The sequence below is a fragment of the Gopherus evgoodei genome, chromosome 3, assembly GCF_007399415.2.
Source record: "Gopherus evgoodei ecotype Sinaloan lineage chromosome 3, rGopEvg1_v1.p, whole genome shotgun sequence".
NCBI lineage: Eukaryota > Metazoa > Chordata > Testudines > Testudinidae > Gopherus > Gopherus evgoodei.
The window spans coordinates 71564590-71581365 of record NC_044324.1 but is presented as its reverse complement, the minus strand read 5'-3'; the positions used below and the strand labels follow the sequence as shown (position 1 = coordinate 71581365).

The following is a 16776-nucleotide window of genomic DNA, read 5'->3' as shown; positions in this document are numbered from 1 at the left end:
CTTCAGTCTCCAGAGGGTGCTGAGGGCAAGGATGCAGCAAAAATAACTAAACAAGAGGCAAGTATAACTCCTGTTTTTCATCTAGTGTGGTTTTAATTTTTAAATTGGAGACTCCCAGTTTTACAAAACTAAATAGTATTTGTTGCTTCACAGAGATCCACTTATGATGTGGGTTTTTTATGGGAATTCTGGTATTGGTGTTAAAACTGCAAAACAGATTTGGTTTACTTGGTAAAATGTAATCCTTTGGCACTGAAGAATCAGAGGATGCATTGCTACGTGAGGCATTTTCCAGTAGCACGTTAGTCAATGGGGAAGGATCCTGAATCCTAGTGCCATGGGAATTTAGCTCCCCCCCAACCCTCTTCTTTTTAAATCTGAATGAACATTCAGGTGAATTTCCTCTATTTTAAAGTTATGAACATTCTCCAAAGGGCATATTTGAACTGAAAACATAAGTTAAAACATAAATTATAGGTCTCCAGAAAATGTAAAAATTAGTGAGTCAAGACAGGGAAGCTGACCTGAGGCTCAGTCATTTAGAAAAATTAAGGGGCAAAATAATAGCAAGATTCAGGCATAACCCCCTGAAGGAATAAATGAGCTCTGTGGAAAAGGGCGTCTTGGTTTTTAGCTTCTTAGTAGCAATGTTTCCTGTGACATTTCCTAGAAGATCAAGAAGAGAAGCATATGATTGCACAAATTAATACAATTGAGAGTTTTATGTAGTTTCCATTATATCTTGTACAATATTATTACAAAGGTAGGTTAAAAAGAATACCTTAGGCCAGTATTAAACTTTTAATGTGACTTAACTTTGTGTAATACAATACAGATTCTTCTCCTGTATGCATGTTTAAATACTGTTTCCTCAAAATAAAATAATTTTGAAGGAGAGCAGTCCCAAGGTTCCCCTTCCTCCCCCCGAAAGGTTTGACAGATATCCTTGATGTCCATTGGATATCAGTATAAAGAATGAACATTTCTAGCTTCTAACTAGGAGCTTGCAGATGCCTGCAAGGTTTCTGAACTGTTTCAAAAGAGCCTATTCTCTCTCAAACACAGGAACACCCATTGTGGACATGGAGTCAAGAATAGATACGATGGCTTTGTTCACAAGGGCATTATAGCTCTCTATATGTAACTTCTGTTACCTATAAGGACTGAGATGCAATCAGATAGCATAGCTTCTAGATAAAATGGGACAAGAGAGTTAAACAACCTACCCTCTCCACTCAGGGATTTTTAAAGAATTGTGTGTAACTCACTGTGCTCCTGATGTCAGTGCAAACCCTTAGGTGAAACAGATCAATGAGTAAAACCCTGTACTACGTGACCAAATCCGTTGTTGTCTCTCTCTCTTTTTTTTAAATCATTGTGATTTAGAAGAGTGCTGTCTTATCTGTACCTTCTATTGTTCAAATGCCTTCTAGAGAACCAGGGGATGTAAATGTAGATTTAAGCTGGGATTTGGGGTACACAGGTTCTACAATTCTGTACTTACAGACTAGTTGAAATGCTGTCTTTTTAACCTGTTTAGCAGTGGTGCTGTGAAAACTGATAGTGCTCAACAAATAGATATCCCAAATCACTAAGAGAAGAGACACATAGATTTTAGAATGACGTATAAATACTAGACAGCTGAAAATCAGTTGTTGTTTTTCTTTTCTTGGACAAAACCTTCCTCCTGCCAAGACCAAGTTCAAGATTTTATTTACCCTGTAGGTGTTTACTAGTAAGGGACATTAAAATCATTACATGGAACATGGCTAACTGTACTCTTCAGGTGATGGCCTCATCTGTTGCAGGAGAAATGCAGGCACTTTGACACATGTTTTTCAGGCCACCTTTGAAACATATTTTTTATGTATTGGTGGTGGTTTTTTTGTTTTTTGTTTAAAACGCCTTTCAGTTCATCTTTAGGTTCTGTTTTGTTGGAGGATAGGTTACAAATCAGGCAAAGGGACAACTGAAGGTAAACATGGTTCCAATTTTGTAGCATAGACCAAATTTTATATGTGGTGGGGTTTTTTGTTTTTGTTTTTTTAAATCAAGACAAAGCCTTGGCCAAAACAGTACAAATGAGCTGAGTCGGGGACTAGTTACATGGTTTTGTCCTGAGCCTGTTACAACCCAGTTCCAGTTTTTAATATTCATGAGCTCTTTAGTCATGCTCTGTAACCAGCTTCATTCACACATCTATAGTTGTAATGTATTCAGGGACCTGGGAGTGGATTTAAATAATATTTCCTAGACTTTCTCATCTTCCACACTTGACTTATGAAAAAAGTAGACACAATTAATTTTATTTGTGGGTGGAGAGGGGAGATCACATCTCTTATTTTTCCCTTAATTTTCTTTAAGTGGAAAAACAGTCAAATGCTTACCCTCTGCTCCTTTAACTGGCTCTGTGCAGGAAGACTCCTGTACTTGCATGGTATCAGCTGAAGGATTGGGCCTTAATTTACTTCTTTTAAATATCAGCCCTGTACTAAGGGACACTATCAACATAACTTGCATTTCTGTCAGAAAATACTTTTAACACTGTAAAAATAACAGCTAAGAGATTAAAAAAACACTCTTTTCCTCAATATTTTCAGTTCACTTGCTTTGCAGTCCTATGTAGAATCAGTTTCACTGTTTCCGATGTGTAGTCAGTCATTCTCTCCTGTTTGCATAGGCCTTTCACACAGCAACAAGGGTGAGATAAACACTTATAAAATAGATCACTGCTATTGTAAAACTGCACCTGCTCCAAAATCTGTCAATATTTGTAGTCACTGAAACTTTTGAACTTTTTTTGTTGTTGTAAGCAACTGGATTTCAAGTTCACTATGTCTCTTTAAAACTCGAAAAATCCAGTGGAGGCTGCACCCTTTATGTGTATTTGGCAGTAAGGACTTTTGTTGTCCTAGTGGTATATTTTAAGTTATCATCAAATGAATGAGTGACACATTTTGTCTTGGTTTGACTATGATCTGCTGAAATCCTACCAACATTTTTTCCCCTTTTTAGCCCACAAGACGATCGGCAAGATTGTCAGCTGTAAGTATTCCTAAGAGCTGTTGGCGTACACCTTCCTAGGCACATGCTTTCTCATGCCAAACAAACAGGATGTCATATTTTGTTTGATTCATTTATTCTTGAAGAGCATTAAAGCTCTCTGGAGGGAAGGATGTTTATTTTAATATAAACAAAGGCACACAGTCTCCTAAAAAGAACTGTGTTCTTTTCTTTCACTGGTATGCCTGTTGCACACAAAGTGTGACTTAGAACTTCTGGAATTTCTATCTCCTGATAGGTCAACAGGTACTGGTTGTGAAGATGCATCTTCCTCTGTGAAAGACTGGGGGCCACTGTGGCAGGGCTGGATTTGATATTTTTGATACTTTTTTGGTTATTTTTCTTTGTTAGATATGGGAAGAAGGACAAGTGGGAAGGGGAAAATCTCCCTTTTTCTTTCCAGTACATTTGCTTGACATATGTGTGTTCATATATTAAAAACAATAATTAATAAATAGCCCATTTCAGGAGGAATGGAGGAGGAAGAACCTTCTAGCAATGTCACATTAGATAGTCCTCGCTCTCTGTTACAGAAAGGCTAAAGAGGAGGGTGGGCTTCTGTTAATGGTTCACACCAAACTCCCTCTTAGACTCTTAAAATGACTCCAAAATTACTTTCACTCCTGCATGTGGTGAGCCAATAGATACAGGCTAGCTTAGTCTGTGGTGTCAGTTGAGGTATATGTGAACATGAAACTTTTCTGGTCTTTTAAGAGGTGCACACCAGGAAGCAAGGAAAAGGTGGGGGTAGGAGGCTGGTAGTGAATTATCTAATATATTTTGTAACTGGAAATGTTTTATAGAAACCTGCTCCACCAAAACCTGAACCCAAGCCAAGGAAAACCACAAAGGTAAAATTCCTGTAATTTAAATCACCATGACCAAATAATCATGCACTTTTGTTTTTGCATTGCATATTTCACTCTGTTTCAAATGTTCATGGACAACTTCTGAAGCATCCACATTTTTTTCATGTTTTATCTTTGAAAGCAAAACACACACTCTCTTTCTCTCTCTCTCTCTCTCTCTCTCTCTCTCTCTCTCTTTCCCTCCTCTGTCCCAATTTAAATGTATTGCTGTCTGCCTGCAATGCATGGTCTGTCAGCCCCATACTTTTGTTTCCTAAGCAGAGCTATTCACTGTAGCAACATCTTTTCCGTCCCCAGAGGTGGAGCTCACCTTTCCTGCACTTGCAGGGTTGATCAAGGTGGCTCCGCTACCAACCTGGGACCTAGCATTTCCCACGCTAGTGTGTCAGCTTTTTCAGCACTGCCCTCCCTGCTTGACTAAATGGACAGTACTCCACCCATTAGTGAGACACTTTTGTCTTATGCATATTTTTCTTATGAAAATGCAGCTATTGCCAAGGATGCTGATTACAAATAAAGGTAGAATTAAAGATATCGCTAAATGAGGTGGTGGTGACTTTCTGGGCCAAATACAGTCTAAATAAAAATTCGATGGTATATAGGTTTGTGGTTTCAGACACTATTAAGAGAAGTTCTAGAAATGTAGTTCAGAAAACAGATTTATTGGGGCCCAAGGAAGATGCAAAATAATAACAATTGTTGTACCAGAAAAAGCATGTATGGGGAGAACTGTTTTAGCCCTCCCCAGTGTATATTTCTGATTGACAAGTATTCGAACAGGGATCGGCAACCTTTAGCACGCAGCTCACCAGGGTAAGCACCCTGGCAGGCTGGGCTGATTTTTTTACATGCTGCATCTGCAGGTTTGGCCAATGGTGGCTCCCACTGGCCAGGCCGATGGGGGTGGCAGGAAGCAGCAGCCAGCACATCCCTCAGCCCGCACCGCTTCCCGCAGCCCCCATTGGCCTGGGACGGCGAACCACGGCCAGTGGGAGCCGTGATCAGCCAAGCCAGCAGACATGGCAGGTAAACAAACTGGCTCAAAGCAGGACCAACACTAACTAAATCATCCCACCTGGGGCTTTGTCAAGCTGGGCCTTAAAACCTCTAAGGATGGAGATTCCACCACCTCTCTAGGTAACCCATTCCAGTGCTTCACTACCCTCCTAGTGAAATTGTGTTTCTTAATATCCAACCTAGATCCCCTCCACCCCCCGCTGCAATTTAAGACTATTACTTCTTGTTCTGTCATCTGCCACCACTGAGAACAGCTTAGCTCCATTTCTTTGGAACCCTCCTTCAGGTAGTTGAAGGCTATCAAGTCACTCTTCTCTTCTGCAGACCAAATAACTCCAGTTCCCTCAGCCACTCCTCATAAGACATGTGCCCCAGACCCCTAATCATTTTCATTGCCCTCCGCTGGACTCTCTCCAATTTGTCCACCTTCCTTCTGTAGTGGGGGGACCAAAATTGGATGCAATACTCCAAGTGTGGCCTCACCAGTGGCAAATTAGAGGGGAATAATCACTTCCCTCGATCCGCTGACAATGCTCCTGCTAATACAGCCCAATATGCCGTTGGCCTTCTTGGCAACAAGGGCATGCTGCTGACTCATATCCAGCTTCTCATCCACTGTAATCCCCAGGTCCTTTTCTGTTGAACTGCTGCTTAGCCAGTCAGTGCCCAGTCTGTAGCTGTGCAGGGGATTCTTCCTTCCTAAGTGCAGGACTCTGCACTTGTCCTTGTTGAACCTCATCAGATTTCTTTTGGCCCAATCCTCCAATTTGCCTAGGTCACTCTGGACCCTATCCCTACCCTTCAGCATATCTACCTCTCCCCCTAGCTTAGTGTCATCTGTGAATTTGCTGAGGGTACAATTCATCCCATCATCCAGATCATTAATAAAGACGTTGAACAAAACTGGCCCCAGGACCAACCCCTGGGGCACTCTGCTTGATACCAGCTGCCAACTAGACATTGAGCCGTTGATCACTACCTGTTGAGCCTGGCAATATAGCCAGTCTTCTGTCCAGCTTATAGTCCATCCATTCATCCAATCCAAAGTTCTTTAACTTGCGGCAAGAATACTGTGGGAGACCGTATAAAAAGCTTTGCTAAAGTTAAGCTAATCAAATCCACCACTTTCCCCATATCCACAGAGCCAGTTATCTCATCATAGAAGGCAATCGGGTTGGTCAGGCATGACTTGCCCTTGGTGAATTCATGTTGACTGTTCCTGATCACCTTCCTCTCTTCCAAGTGCTTCAAAATGGATTCCTTGAGGACCTGTTCCATGATTTTGCTGGGGACTGAAGTGAGGCTGACCTGTCTATAGTTCCCTGGGATCTCTTTCTTCCCCTTTTTAAATATGGACACTATATTTGCCTTTTTCCAGTCATCTGGGACTTCCCCGATGGACACGAATTTTCAAAGATAATGGCCAACAGCCAACTCCCTCCGCACCCGTGGATGCATTAGATCTGTACCTTTTGACTTGTGCATGTCCAGCTTTTCTAAATAGTCCTTAACCTGTTCTTTCACCACTGATAGCAGCTCACCTCCTCCCCATACTGTTGCCCAGTGCAGCAGTCTGGGAGCTGACCTTGTCTCTGAAGACCAAGACAAAAAAAGCACTGAGTACTTCAGCTTTTTCCACATTATCTGTCACTAGGTTGCCTCTCTCATTCAGTAAGGGTCCCATGCTTTCTCTGACCTCCTTCTTGTTTCTAACATACCTGTAGAACCCCATCTTGTTACCCTTCACATCCCTTGCTAACTGCAAGTTGTGCTTTTGGCCTTCCTGATTACGTCCCTGCATGCTCTAGCAATATTTTTATACTCCTTCCTAGTTGTCTGTCCAAATTCCCACTTCTTGTAAGCTTCCTTTTTGAGTTTAGGCTCACCGAAGATTTCACTGTTAAGCTAAGCTGGTCCCCTGCCATATTTGCTATTCTTTCTGCACATTGGGATGGTTTGATCCTGCGCCCTAAATAAGGCTTCTTTAAAATATAGCCTGCTCTCCTGGACTCCTTTTCCCCCTCATATTAGTGTCTCAGGGGATCCTGCCCATCAGTTCCCTAAGGGAGTCAAAGTCTGCTTTTCTGAAGTCCAGGGTCCATATTTTTGCTATTCTCCTTTTTCCTTTTGTGAGGATCCTGAACTCAACCATCTTATGGTCACTGCTGCCTAGGTTGCCACCCACTTCTACTTCCCATACCATCTGGGGTGTTCTTTCCAAAGAGAAACATGCAAGCCTAAAATAGCAAAAATTACTTAATTTTTGTTTTCTAATATAATAAGGATGTTACTAAAGCAACCTAATATCCTTAAGACACAAGAGGGCTAGTTCCTCAGCCAGTGTAAGTTGGTGCATTTCCGTTGAATTCAAAAGTGCTGTACCATCACTTCAGCTGTGATTCTGGTCCAATTAATGTTCTTGACTGTATAAGACTTTGATAGACAGTACTTGTTCTGGTATTTATGTCCCTCCTGGTTTGTTTTTGTATGATGTATGGACTGTTTTCTTATTCTACTAGAGTAATAATTTTTTTAATCCCTGAAAATTAAGAGAAACAATAGAGTCTCAGTTAAATTTTGCTTGTGGTGGCAGCAGTTGCAGGAGAGCTTTAGAACTCTCAGCTTTGGCACTTGTGGGTAGAGCATTCCAGATCATCTTTAGAGAGGTAGCTGACATTTTTTACTAATTTGTCACACAAAACTTACTCATACAGTAGATAGTTCATAGATAGTAGTAACAACTATCCAACAACTTCTAATGCACACTCTCTCCATGTTTTTGATTCTCTATCAGAAGGAACCTGGAACAAAGGCTAATAAAGGTGCTAAAGGAAAGAAGGATGAAAAACAAGAAGCTGCAAAGGAAGGTACTACACCATCTGAAAATGGTGAAAATAAAGCTGAAGAGGTACTTTCCACACAGACCTCCCACTGATTGAATCAGTGTTTTTTAAAAATTATTCAATCTTTCAGACATTGATAGCATGTTCATAATGTTTCTTTTTATTGCCCATAATGTTATTGCAGATTCGCATCTCTCGCTCAACTGTTAGTGTTTCAACATCCAGAGGTGCCCCACCCAGCACACTGTCAGTAAAAGGGCAGATTGAAACAGTGAAAGTTAAGGGTACGGTAGAGCATTCTGCATGTGTGCAGTGAATAGAAACAGATAGTAGTGTGGTGCTTTTCATTATGAACAATGGAAGCTGGCAGGTAAGGCTTCTATGGCTTTTGAAAAGCAGGAATCAATAAATGAAGACTGTGTGTGCGTGTGTGTGTGTGCGTGTGTACCTGTTGTGTCTGTAAACATAATACTGAAATAGTTTGAAACTGAGCAGTTGCAAATAATGCATCAAAGGAGAAGGTGCTAGTGTGGGGACTTTTTTACACGTGGAGCAGTAACTTTTTATAATAATTTGTTTTTTTTTTTTTCTCTTCCCTTCACAGGCACAGAGAACTGAATCTGTAGGGGACAAGAGCGAATGAATTGTCATGAAAATTTTGGGTTGATTTTATGTACCTCTTGGACAACTTTTAAAAGATATTTTTATCAAGTATTTTGTAAATGCTAATTTTTTTAGGACGATGATAGTTGACATACTAAACTGTATAGGAACATATCCCTTCTCGTAACCATGCTCTTAGAAATTCCCATTGCTGCCAAGTAATATAAATATCAATTTAGCATTGGAAGATGTGTGTTTCAAATTGGATAAGCATTCCATACACTTGCTTTAAGAAATTAAGTCTCGTACATATGGTGATGGTTTTTACTGTGTGTATTTGAATTTTTCATGCAGTTTTTCTAGAGCAATAATCAGTGGTGCTTTTGTACTTAGGGTTTATGTGATTTTAATGAAACATGGATAGATGTGGCCACCTGCTGACTATTTTGGGTTCTATTAATGGATTAAAATAAAAGATCTTCTTGCCTGCAAATCTACAGCCTCCTAATATTTTCTCTAAATCTGAGGAATGCCTGACTCATTTTTTTTAACTATTGTGTGGAAGACTAAATGGTTTAGCAACTATTGTGTTCTGCATGCACTACGTTTGATGCTTTTTGCTGGTCTCTGATAAACATATTTAAATGTCCACATATGAGTAACAGGTCAAGATTTTCAATGGTCCACATATTAATGGCCTTCTCAATATGAATCAGTGTATTCGTATTTACTATCACAGTTGAATAGATTTTGTTTTACTGTACCAGTATAACATACAGTGAGATACCAAGACAGAATGAATTGCTTGATTGAAGCAAATGTACAGTAACTGAAAGGCATTCAGGAGCAGCTTTGCTTCGTCTCTCCCTGCCCCTCCTCCCCCCCCCTTCATCTAATACAGGAGTTTTTAATTTCTGCAGCTTATTACATGGAACTCTTGATTCTATCTACTGCCCCAAATTTAACATAGAATAGTAATAGCTGTTCTGCTTCAGCAGAGGACAGTTGTAAATTTACTGCAATTGCTGTTAAACAGCACTATACTTGGTATGTGGTAGAGATGGAACAATTAAAGTATTTTTGAGGGGCTTGTGGTGGTGGTAAATTAGCTAATGATCTTTAGTACCTATATATTACAGCTCTTCAGCTCATTATAAGCGCCTTTGATAGTTTTCTCTTTATCCTCTTCTGGAACTCTAGTATTTCTATTGTTTGTGGGGGTGGGAAGGTAAGAAAGAAATGTTCCCTGTTCAGTAACATTTTATTTGTATTGCTGAAGTGGTGGCCATTATGTCTGGGGATACTTTTGTTTGTTTCAGTCAATAAATAAATGACTGTATTGCTTGACCTTAGTGTGTCTTTATTATTTAGAAAGCAAGTTGTCATCTGCAGTAGCCTGATGTTAATTTTTTAGAAAACCTCTCTCCCTCCCCGCTCCCTCCACTTCAGTACATTTTCTATTCAGCTTCTCTGATATATTACATTTATATAATAGTAGCACCCAACACCACCATCAGGATCATGCATCCGACGAAGTAGATATTCACCCATGAAAGCTCATGCTCCAAAACGTCTGTTAGTCTATAAGGTGCCACAGGATTCTTTGCTACCTTCACAGATCCAGACTAACACGGCTACCCCTCTGATACTTGACACCATCAGGGTCGCTGTTTCTATTCTGACTGGGCTTGTGCAATAGCATAAGGAGCTTACCATCTTAAAAAAGAATTTACAGTTTTGGAAATAGGTTGAGAATAAGGGTAGTGATGGGAGGGGACACAATAAAGATGACGATCCAATTAAAAGGGAAGCAGTTATTCCTCTTCATAGATGGATTCCTGCACAGCACTCTGATTTGCTTGCTAAAGACAGGCCCTGTTGAGGTGGGTCTATCAATCTAAATACATATGGCACCCCCATCACCATAATATCTGAATAGGAGTACTTGTGGCATCTTAGAGACTAACAAATTTAATGTAGCATAAACTTCCGTGGGCTACAGCTCACTTCATCGGATGCATGTAGTGGAAAATACAGAAGGAAGATATATAATCAGGTTGGCAACCTTTCAGAAGTGGTGTGCCGTCTTCATTTATTCACTCTAATTTAAGGTTTCGCGTGCCAGTAATACATTTTAATGTTTTTAGAAGGGCTGTTTCTATAAGTCTAATATATAACTAAACTATTGTTGTGTGTACAGTAAATAAGGTTTTTAAAATGGAGGGGGGGAGATAAGCATGGGGAAATAGTTTTACTTTGTGTAATGGGCCATCCAGGTGCTGGAAATGGGCCATTTTCATTAACACTACAAACAGTTATTTTTCTCTCCTGCTGACAACAGCTCACCTTAACTGATCATTCTCCTTATAATGTGCATGGTAACACCCATTGTTTCATGTTCCCTGTGTGTGTATATATATCTTCCTTCTGTATTTTCCACTATATGCATCCGATGAAGTGAGCTGTAGCCCACGAAAGCTTATGCTACAATAAATTTGTTAGTCTCTAAGGTGCCAAAAGTACTCCTGTTCTTTTTGTGGATACAGACTAACACGGCTACTACTCTGAAACATAATATCTGAGTCACTCCCAAACATTAATAAATTTATGCTTTCTCCACTGCCACAGGTTAGAAAGGTAGCCTTACCCCCCATTTTATAGATGGTAACTGAGATGATAGAGATTAAGTGACTTGGCCAGTGTCACACTGCAAGTCTGTGGCAGAGTTGGGCTTTGAACCCTGATCTCCTAACTCCCAGTATGGTGCCTTAACAATAAGACCATCCCTTTTCCCAGAAAAACCCATTCAGAAAAATTTCCATAAAATTCTAGATTCCTAAAATTCCTGTTTATCCACTTAAGATTTCTGATTTTCAGAAAAAATAAGAAATGTATGTGGTGGTTGCTATTTTTTTCCCCCATCTCCAGTCGCTGACACCCCTTGCGTAAAATTTTAAAAGCACTCTATGGGATTTTAGGGGACACTTCTTTTTAATTCTCAAAATGCTGGCACTTTCCATGCCTGTAACCAAACAGGTGCTTTAAAACTGTGGTCTGTAGTCAGTTGGTGATCTGCAGACCACCTCCAGGTAACCTGGAGTTACTTCTGAAATTGCTTTAGCTTTAAAATTCTAACTTAAAGGTGCCAGGTGCCTTAGAATTCATGGCAAGCTAATTTTTTTTGAAGAAAATTAACTCAGTAGTTTTAAAGCTTAGTTATCAAGCTTAAACTTATTTACAAGTAGTCTTTTAAACTGATTCAAAGTAAGTGAGGTTTAAAATACGTAAAACTGTTAAACAGATTCTCTTCAAATGTGACTTGTTCAGTAGCTGTCACAGATTTCAAAATAAAGCTAAATTGGAGGACTGCAGGTACTACTTGTAGGTCAGGTTACACAAAACCTTCAGTTTATTTTAGAGACAGTAACTCTTCACTTAACATTGTAGTTATGTTCCTGAAAAATGCAACTTTAAGTAAAACGATGTTAAATTAATCCAATTTTCCCATAAAATGTAATGTAAATGCAGGGGGGTTAGGTTCCAAGGAAAAATTTTTGGGGGGCAGACAAAAGGCATTATATACTGTACAGTACTGTGGTTGGGAAGTGCCCTGGCTTACCCCACACAGGCACAGCCTGCTGCAGGCAAGGACTCTAAGAAGCACCTTGCGCAGCAGCAGCTTCCCCTGAGAAGAACAGGTGCTGACTTTGCTGGGGGATGCCCTAGGCCTGCCTCTTCCCATCCCCGCTCCACTCCAGGCCCACCTCTTCTCACCTCCCACTCCATCTCCTCTCCAGAGCACTCCACGTCCCTGCTCCTCCCCCTCCTTCCCTCTCCCAGAAAGTCCTAAGCGCCGCCAAACATCTGTTTGGCGCTGTGGGAAGCACTGGGAGGAAGGGGGAGGAGGCGGAGAAGAGGAACTTGTGCAATGCTCCCTTGTAAAGTCACTGCTCTTCCACAGAATCTTACAAGCAGTGGACAGAGCAGGCAGCCAAACATTATAAGGGAGCATTGCACAACTTTAAACAGGGAGGGAAAGCTCAGTGGTTTGAGCATTTGCCTGCTAAACCCAGGGTTGTGAGTTCAATCCTTGAGGGGGCCATTTAGGGATCTGGGGCAAAAATCAGTACTTGGTCATGCTAGTGAAGGCAGGGGGCTGGACTCAATGACCTTTCAAGGTCCCTTCCAGTTCTAGGAGATTGGTATATCTCCAATTATTATTTTATTATTATTATTATGTTCCCTAATGGAACAGCAACATAACTTTGAAACAGTGTTAAGCGGGAGGATGTTAAGTAAAGAGTTACTGTATTGTATTTCACAAATCCTTTATAATATAAAGAGACCATGTTTTAAGGCATAAGCACAACAGAGCTAAGGTTGAACTTTCAACATAAAACGTAGATTTCTCAATCTAACTATTGCATTCATGATGGTTTTATCATATTAATTTAACAATATTATATCATTATTTATTGTAAGTCAAACTCTTTTTCATATTACTAAATTCCTGTTGTTATAACTCTCTTTACTAAGCAGTCAGACACTTTTATCCAGTGCTTACAATATATTTAAAATTTTGCTTCTCATCAAATTGTCCCTTCCATATTATTCTATCCCTCTGCCAATTCAGTTTGATTGATTACAACTGAATTTGAGATTCAGACTGAAAATCCTATAACTGCCATTTTAAGGCTCTTCAAGCACTAATCACCAATATATTTAGAATTTGTAAAGATCTGTTCTATTGTGCAGCCTTACGGTGTTTTAAAATTGTGTCATTTCCTTTTTGCAATGGTCTAGTAGAGTTCTGATTTTTCTCAATCTGTATTAGTTTTAAAACCACCTAATTTTCAAAATATTTTTTCTTTTACTGTTAACTTTGTTTTGCTCTTTGCGTTTTAAAGGTTACTTTTAAAGATTGTTACAGTAGTCATGAAAGCTAAGTTACATTAAAAATCAAATGTATGCAAAATAAAAAGGGAAACTACTTACTGCTATTTTTGTTTTGTAGTTCTCCTCTTCTCATCTACGCTAATAATGCTTATACAAGTTATAGCTTTATTTACCAAGCACCAGGCTGGTTCCTATAAAAGGGATAGTTAGCCCATTTCCTGCACCAGTCTTTCTGCTTCTCTTGACTCTGAATACAATCATGTATCACAGTCCTCTAGTGCTAATACACATACTCATATTTCACCTGAAATAGCTCACTAGTGAGAAACATCAAGGCTTTACACCCTTGGAACCACTGGGGATGTGAAATTCGAGTTCTGTATAAACAGGGGAGTAGTAAGGAGAAAGAGGGTAGTGATTTTTTTACCTCTGTCTATGGGATTGGTGAGACCAATATTGGAATATTATGTAGCGTTCTGGTGTCAACATTTTTTTAAAGGAAGATGAAAAATTGGAGAGGCTGCAGAAAATAGCCACAAACATTATTTGAAAAAGTCTTGCAGGGAGGGACTTGAAGAGCTCTATCTGTTTAGCTTGTCAGAAAGATCAACAGGTGACTTGACTCTCCTCTTCATGGGGAGAAAAATACTGAGGCCTTGGCTACACTGGCGCTTTACAGCGCTGCACCTTTCTTACTCAGGGATGTGAAAAAACACCCCCCTGAGCGCAGCAAGTTACAGTGCTGTAAAGTGCCAGTGTAAACAGTGCCCCAGTGCTGGGAGTGCGGCTCCCAGCGCTGTTAGCTAATCCTCACAGGGAGATGGAGTACCTGCAGTGCCGGGAGAGCTGTGAGGGTGGTTAACCATTTGAACAAACTACCAAGGGAAGTGGTGGATTCTCTGCTCTTTGATGTCTTCAAGTCAAGAATGGATGCTGTTCTGGAAGATATGCTTTGGTCACACGCAAGTTATTGGGTTCAGTAGAGGTGAGTGAGTGAAATCTTTGGTCGGTAATATGCAGGAGGTCATATAAGATGAACTAATGGTTCTTCCTGGCCTTAAAAATAAATGAAAGTAGGATGTTTCAAGTATTGCTGCATTTATTTTTTTCCCCAAGTTTAAAAGTCAACAGGTTGATGCCATAATTGCAATAGATACAGAATTTCAGTAATGAAAAGGAAAACAAAGTTCTTATTGACTGAATTTAGGCTAGAAAGGATAAATATAATTTTAAAGAAGTAACAAGTGAAAAGATATACATTTGGAGCAGGGGAAAGGTGTTCAGAAAACTAGTAAGTGCAACACACTAAAAGCTGAGTGTGAAGTTCATAATGTATACAATAGAAATTAAAGTATATCCTTAAAGTGGTTCTGCCCTTAAATACAAAAGTAAAAAATTCATGAAACAGGCACACAAAATTCTTCACACATAGTTAAGCTAATTGTTTAGCAAGAATATGGCCGTCTCAGTGAGAGACGAATGGATGATAGTGCTAGTAGACGTATATGTCTTTTGATGAAGAGATCAAAGTGATCTATAACATTTCCATGACAGATTGAAATCCTCTTTGGAGGAGAGGTAAGTGAACACCAAGACGTTAGCTTTGAACCAGACCACTTATGGTTTTAAGTGTCTTGTTGGCTCTGCAATTACACAAGATTTTTTATTCTTTCAGTAAGGCTAATTACCCCAACCTTCCTTTTTCCATTGCTCTTCCATCTTTTGCTTTACCAAGTTAGTCCCGCCTCAAAAATAAACCAGCAGTTTCAAATACTGTGTTGAAACCTATGTTGCCAACTTCAGTGATATTTGGTAGTATTCTTAAAAGTCCCGGTTCCTGTAGTCTTGCAATTACATGAGAATTTCAGCTTTCATTTGAAAAAAATCCTAGTCCTTGTGCTTATGGAGAAAAGCTTGAAAATGTGAATCCTAATGACTCAAAAGCAAAAAGAACCTCAAATTTATTATCTCTTAAATCTTCACTACATTAGAGGCCTGACAATATTGTGAAACAGAAAAGAGGGGAGATAACTAACTTCAAAATGAGACTCATCGTGGGGAAGTAGGAGAGAGCAGGACTCTTGTGCAGCAAAAGTAAGCTAGCTTCCTTGAGTTTTCCTAATCGTATCTCACTTCTTGTGCTGTCATTTCTCACCTGTCCCTTATTGCCTGTGGGAGCAAAAGGCAACTCTGGATGCTCAACTCTTCTAATGACAGCAGCAGCAGTTCCCAAACATTTCTCCTGGACTGGCAAGACCAATACATCACTGGGACAGCTGATGGAAGACTTATGCCCTTGCTTTACAACAGTGAAAATTGACGATGGACAAACTTGTTTTTCTCAACTTTCCACTCAAGTGTCACAGATTTGAAAATTTGACAGTCACCATTGTCTTTGGCAGCTGTGCGGAGAAAGTCTAATAGAGGGAGGAAGAGAGAAGTGAAACATTAGAAGTGGAAAGAGACTTCATACTGGAAAAATAAAGTACATGAATACACGTGAGTTTAGATCGTTTGGGGTTAGGAGGGGGTCTTGTATCCCTCATATAACCAGGCTCAGATTTAGTTTATTGCAGGGGTGGCCAACCTGAGCCTGAAGAGTCAGAATTTATCCGCCGGCAGCCCCGCCACTCAGCACCTCCTTTTGCTGTTTCACATGAGGAGGGGGAGGAGTGAGGGCATGGCAGGCTTGGGGACAGGGGCATTGGGGGAAGAAGTGGAGTGGGGGCAGGGCCTGGGGCAGAGCAGTGAGCACCCCCCACCCTGGCACACTGGAAAGTTAGCATCTGTAGCTCCTCCAGTCACATCATAACCTCTGAAGAGCTGCATGCGGCTCCGGAGCCACAGGTCGACCACTCCTGGTTTGTTGATTACATTTAAAACATCACAGAATCAGTGGGTAAGATGGCTTAAAATTATAAAGTGGGGAGAAGGGGCATTGGTTTGTGAACTGAAACCAGTTTTACTGAAACCCGAAAATACAGTTTAAGGGACTTAAAATGTCAAATTTCACAAGCTTCATTCATCCCTGTTAATATTGCACATGGAGCTGTGACCCTATCCTGTGGAGAAAACTAAGGATGCTTTCCTGGAGGAAAATCAAGCAGCAATTTTATATTCTGCCAAGATAAGGGACCAACTTGGCAGAAAAGTTTTCTCCACAGGATAGGGTTTGAATTGTTTTGAAGACGTCTACATCAGTGGATTTGGACTCTTAGGAAACATGCCTCTTTCAGGTGTGCTATTTTAGTTAGTTCCAACTTTACAGCAGTATTCTGAGATCTGATTTTGATATGTATACACTAAGTGGTCTATCAAGATGTTCTTTCATATTCATAGACAACTTTTTATTTTGTCTCATTTTAGGAAGTTTAGAAATTTACAGATAGTTCCTATGATAAAAATCCCCTAATTTGAGGATTTTCTGCATTTGTTTATCTGTAAGAGAGGCCCCTGAGGCTTTAATGTTGGTTAAATTACTCTGA

General features: G+C 40.1%; 1 protein-coding gene across 4 annotated transcripts in view; it reads left to right on the top strand.

Moving 5' to 3' along the window:
- Window positions 1-9742, top strand: part of HMGN3 (high mobility group nucleosomal binding domain 3) — a 33446-nt gene extending 23704 nt beyond the window's left edge. The window contains exons 2-7 of one of the 4 annotated variants that reach the window (XR_003999526.1): window positions 7-57; window positions 3016-3045; window positions 3867-3914; window positions 7744-7857; window positions 7977-8162; window positions 8397-9742. Coding sequence is in view for 3 of the 4 variants with exons in the window: in XM_030555796.1 (XP_030411656.1) it covers window positions 7-57; window positions 3016-3045; window positions 3867-3914; window positions 7744-7857; window positions 7977-8076; window positions 8397-8410 (357 nt within the window). In the remaining variant the exon portion in view is untranslated. The remainder of the gene's footprint in view (window positions 1-6; window positions 58-3015; window positions 3046-3866; window positions 3915-7743; window positions 7858-7976; window positions 8163-8396) is intronic. The other 3 variants (XM_030555797.1, XM_030555796.1, XM_030555798.1) reach the window with 3 other exon arrangements.
- The last annotated feature ends 7034 nt before the right edge of the window (window positions 9743-16776 follow it).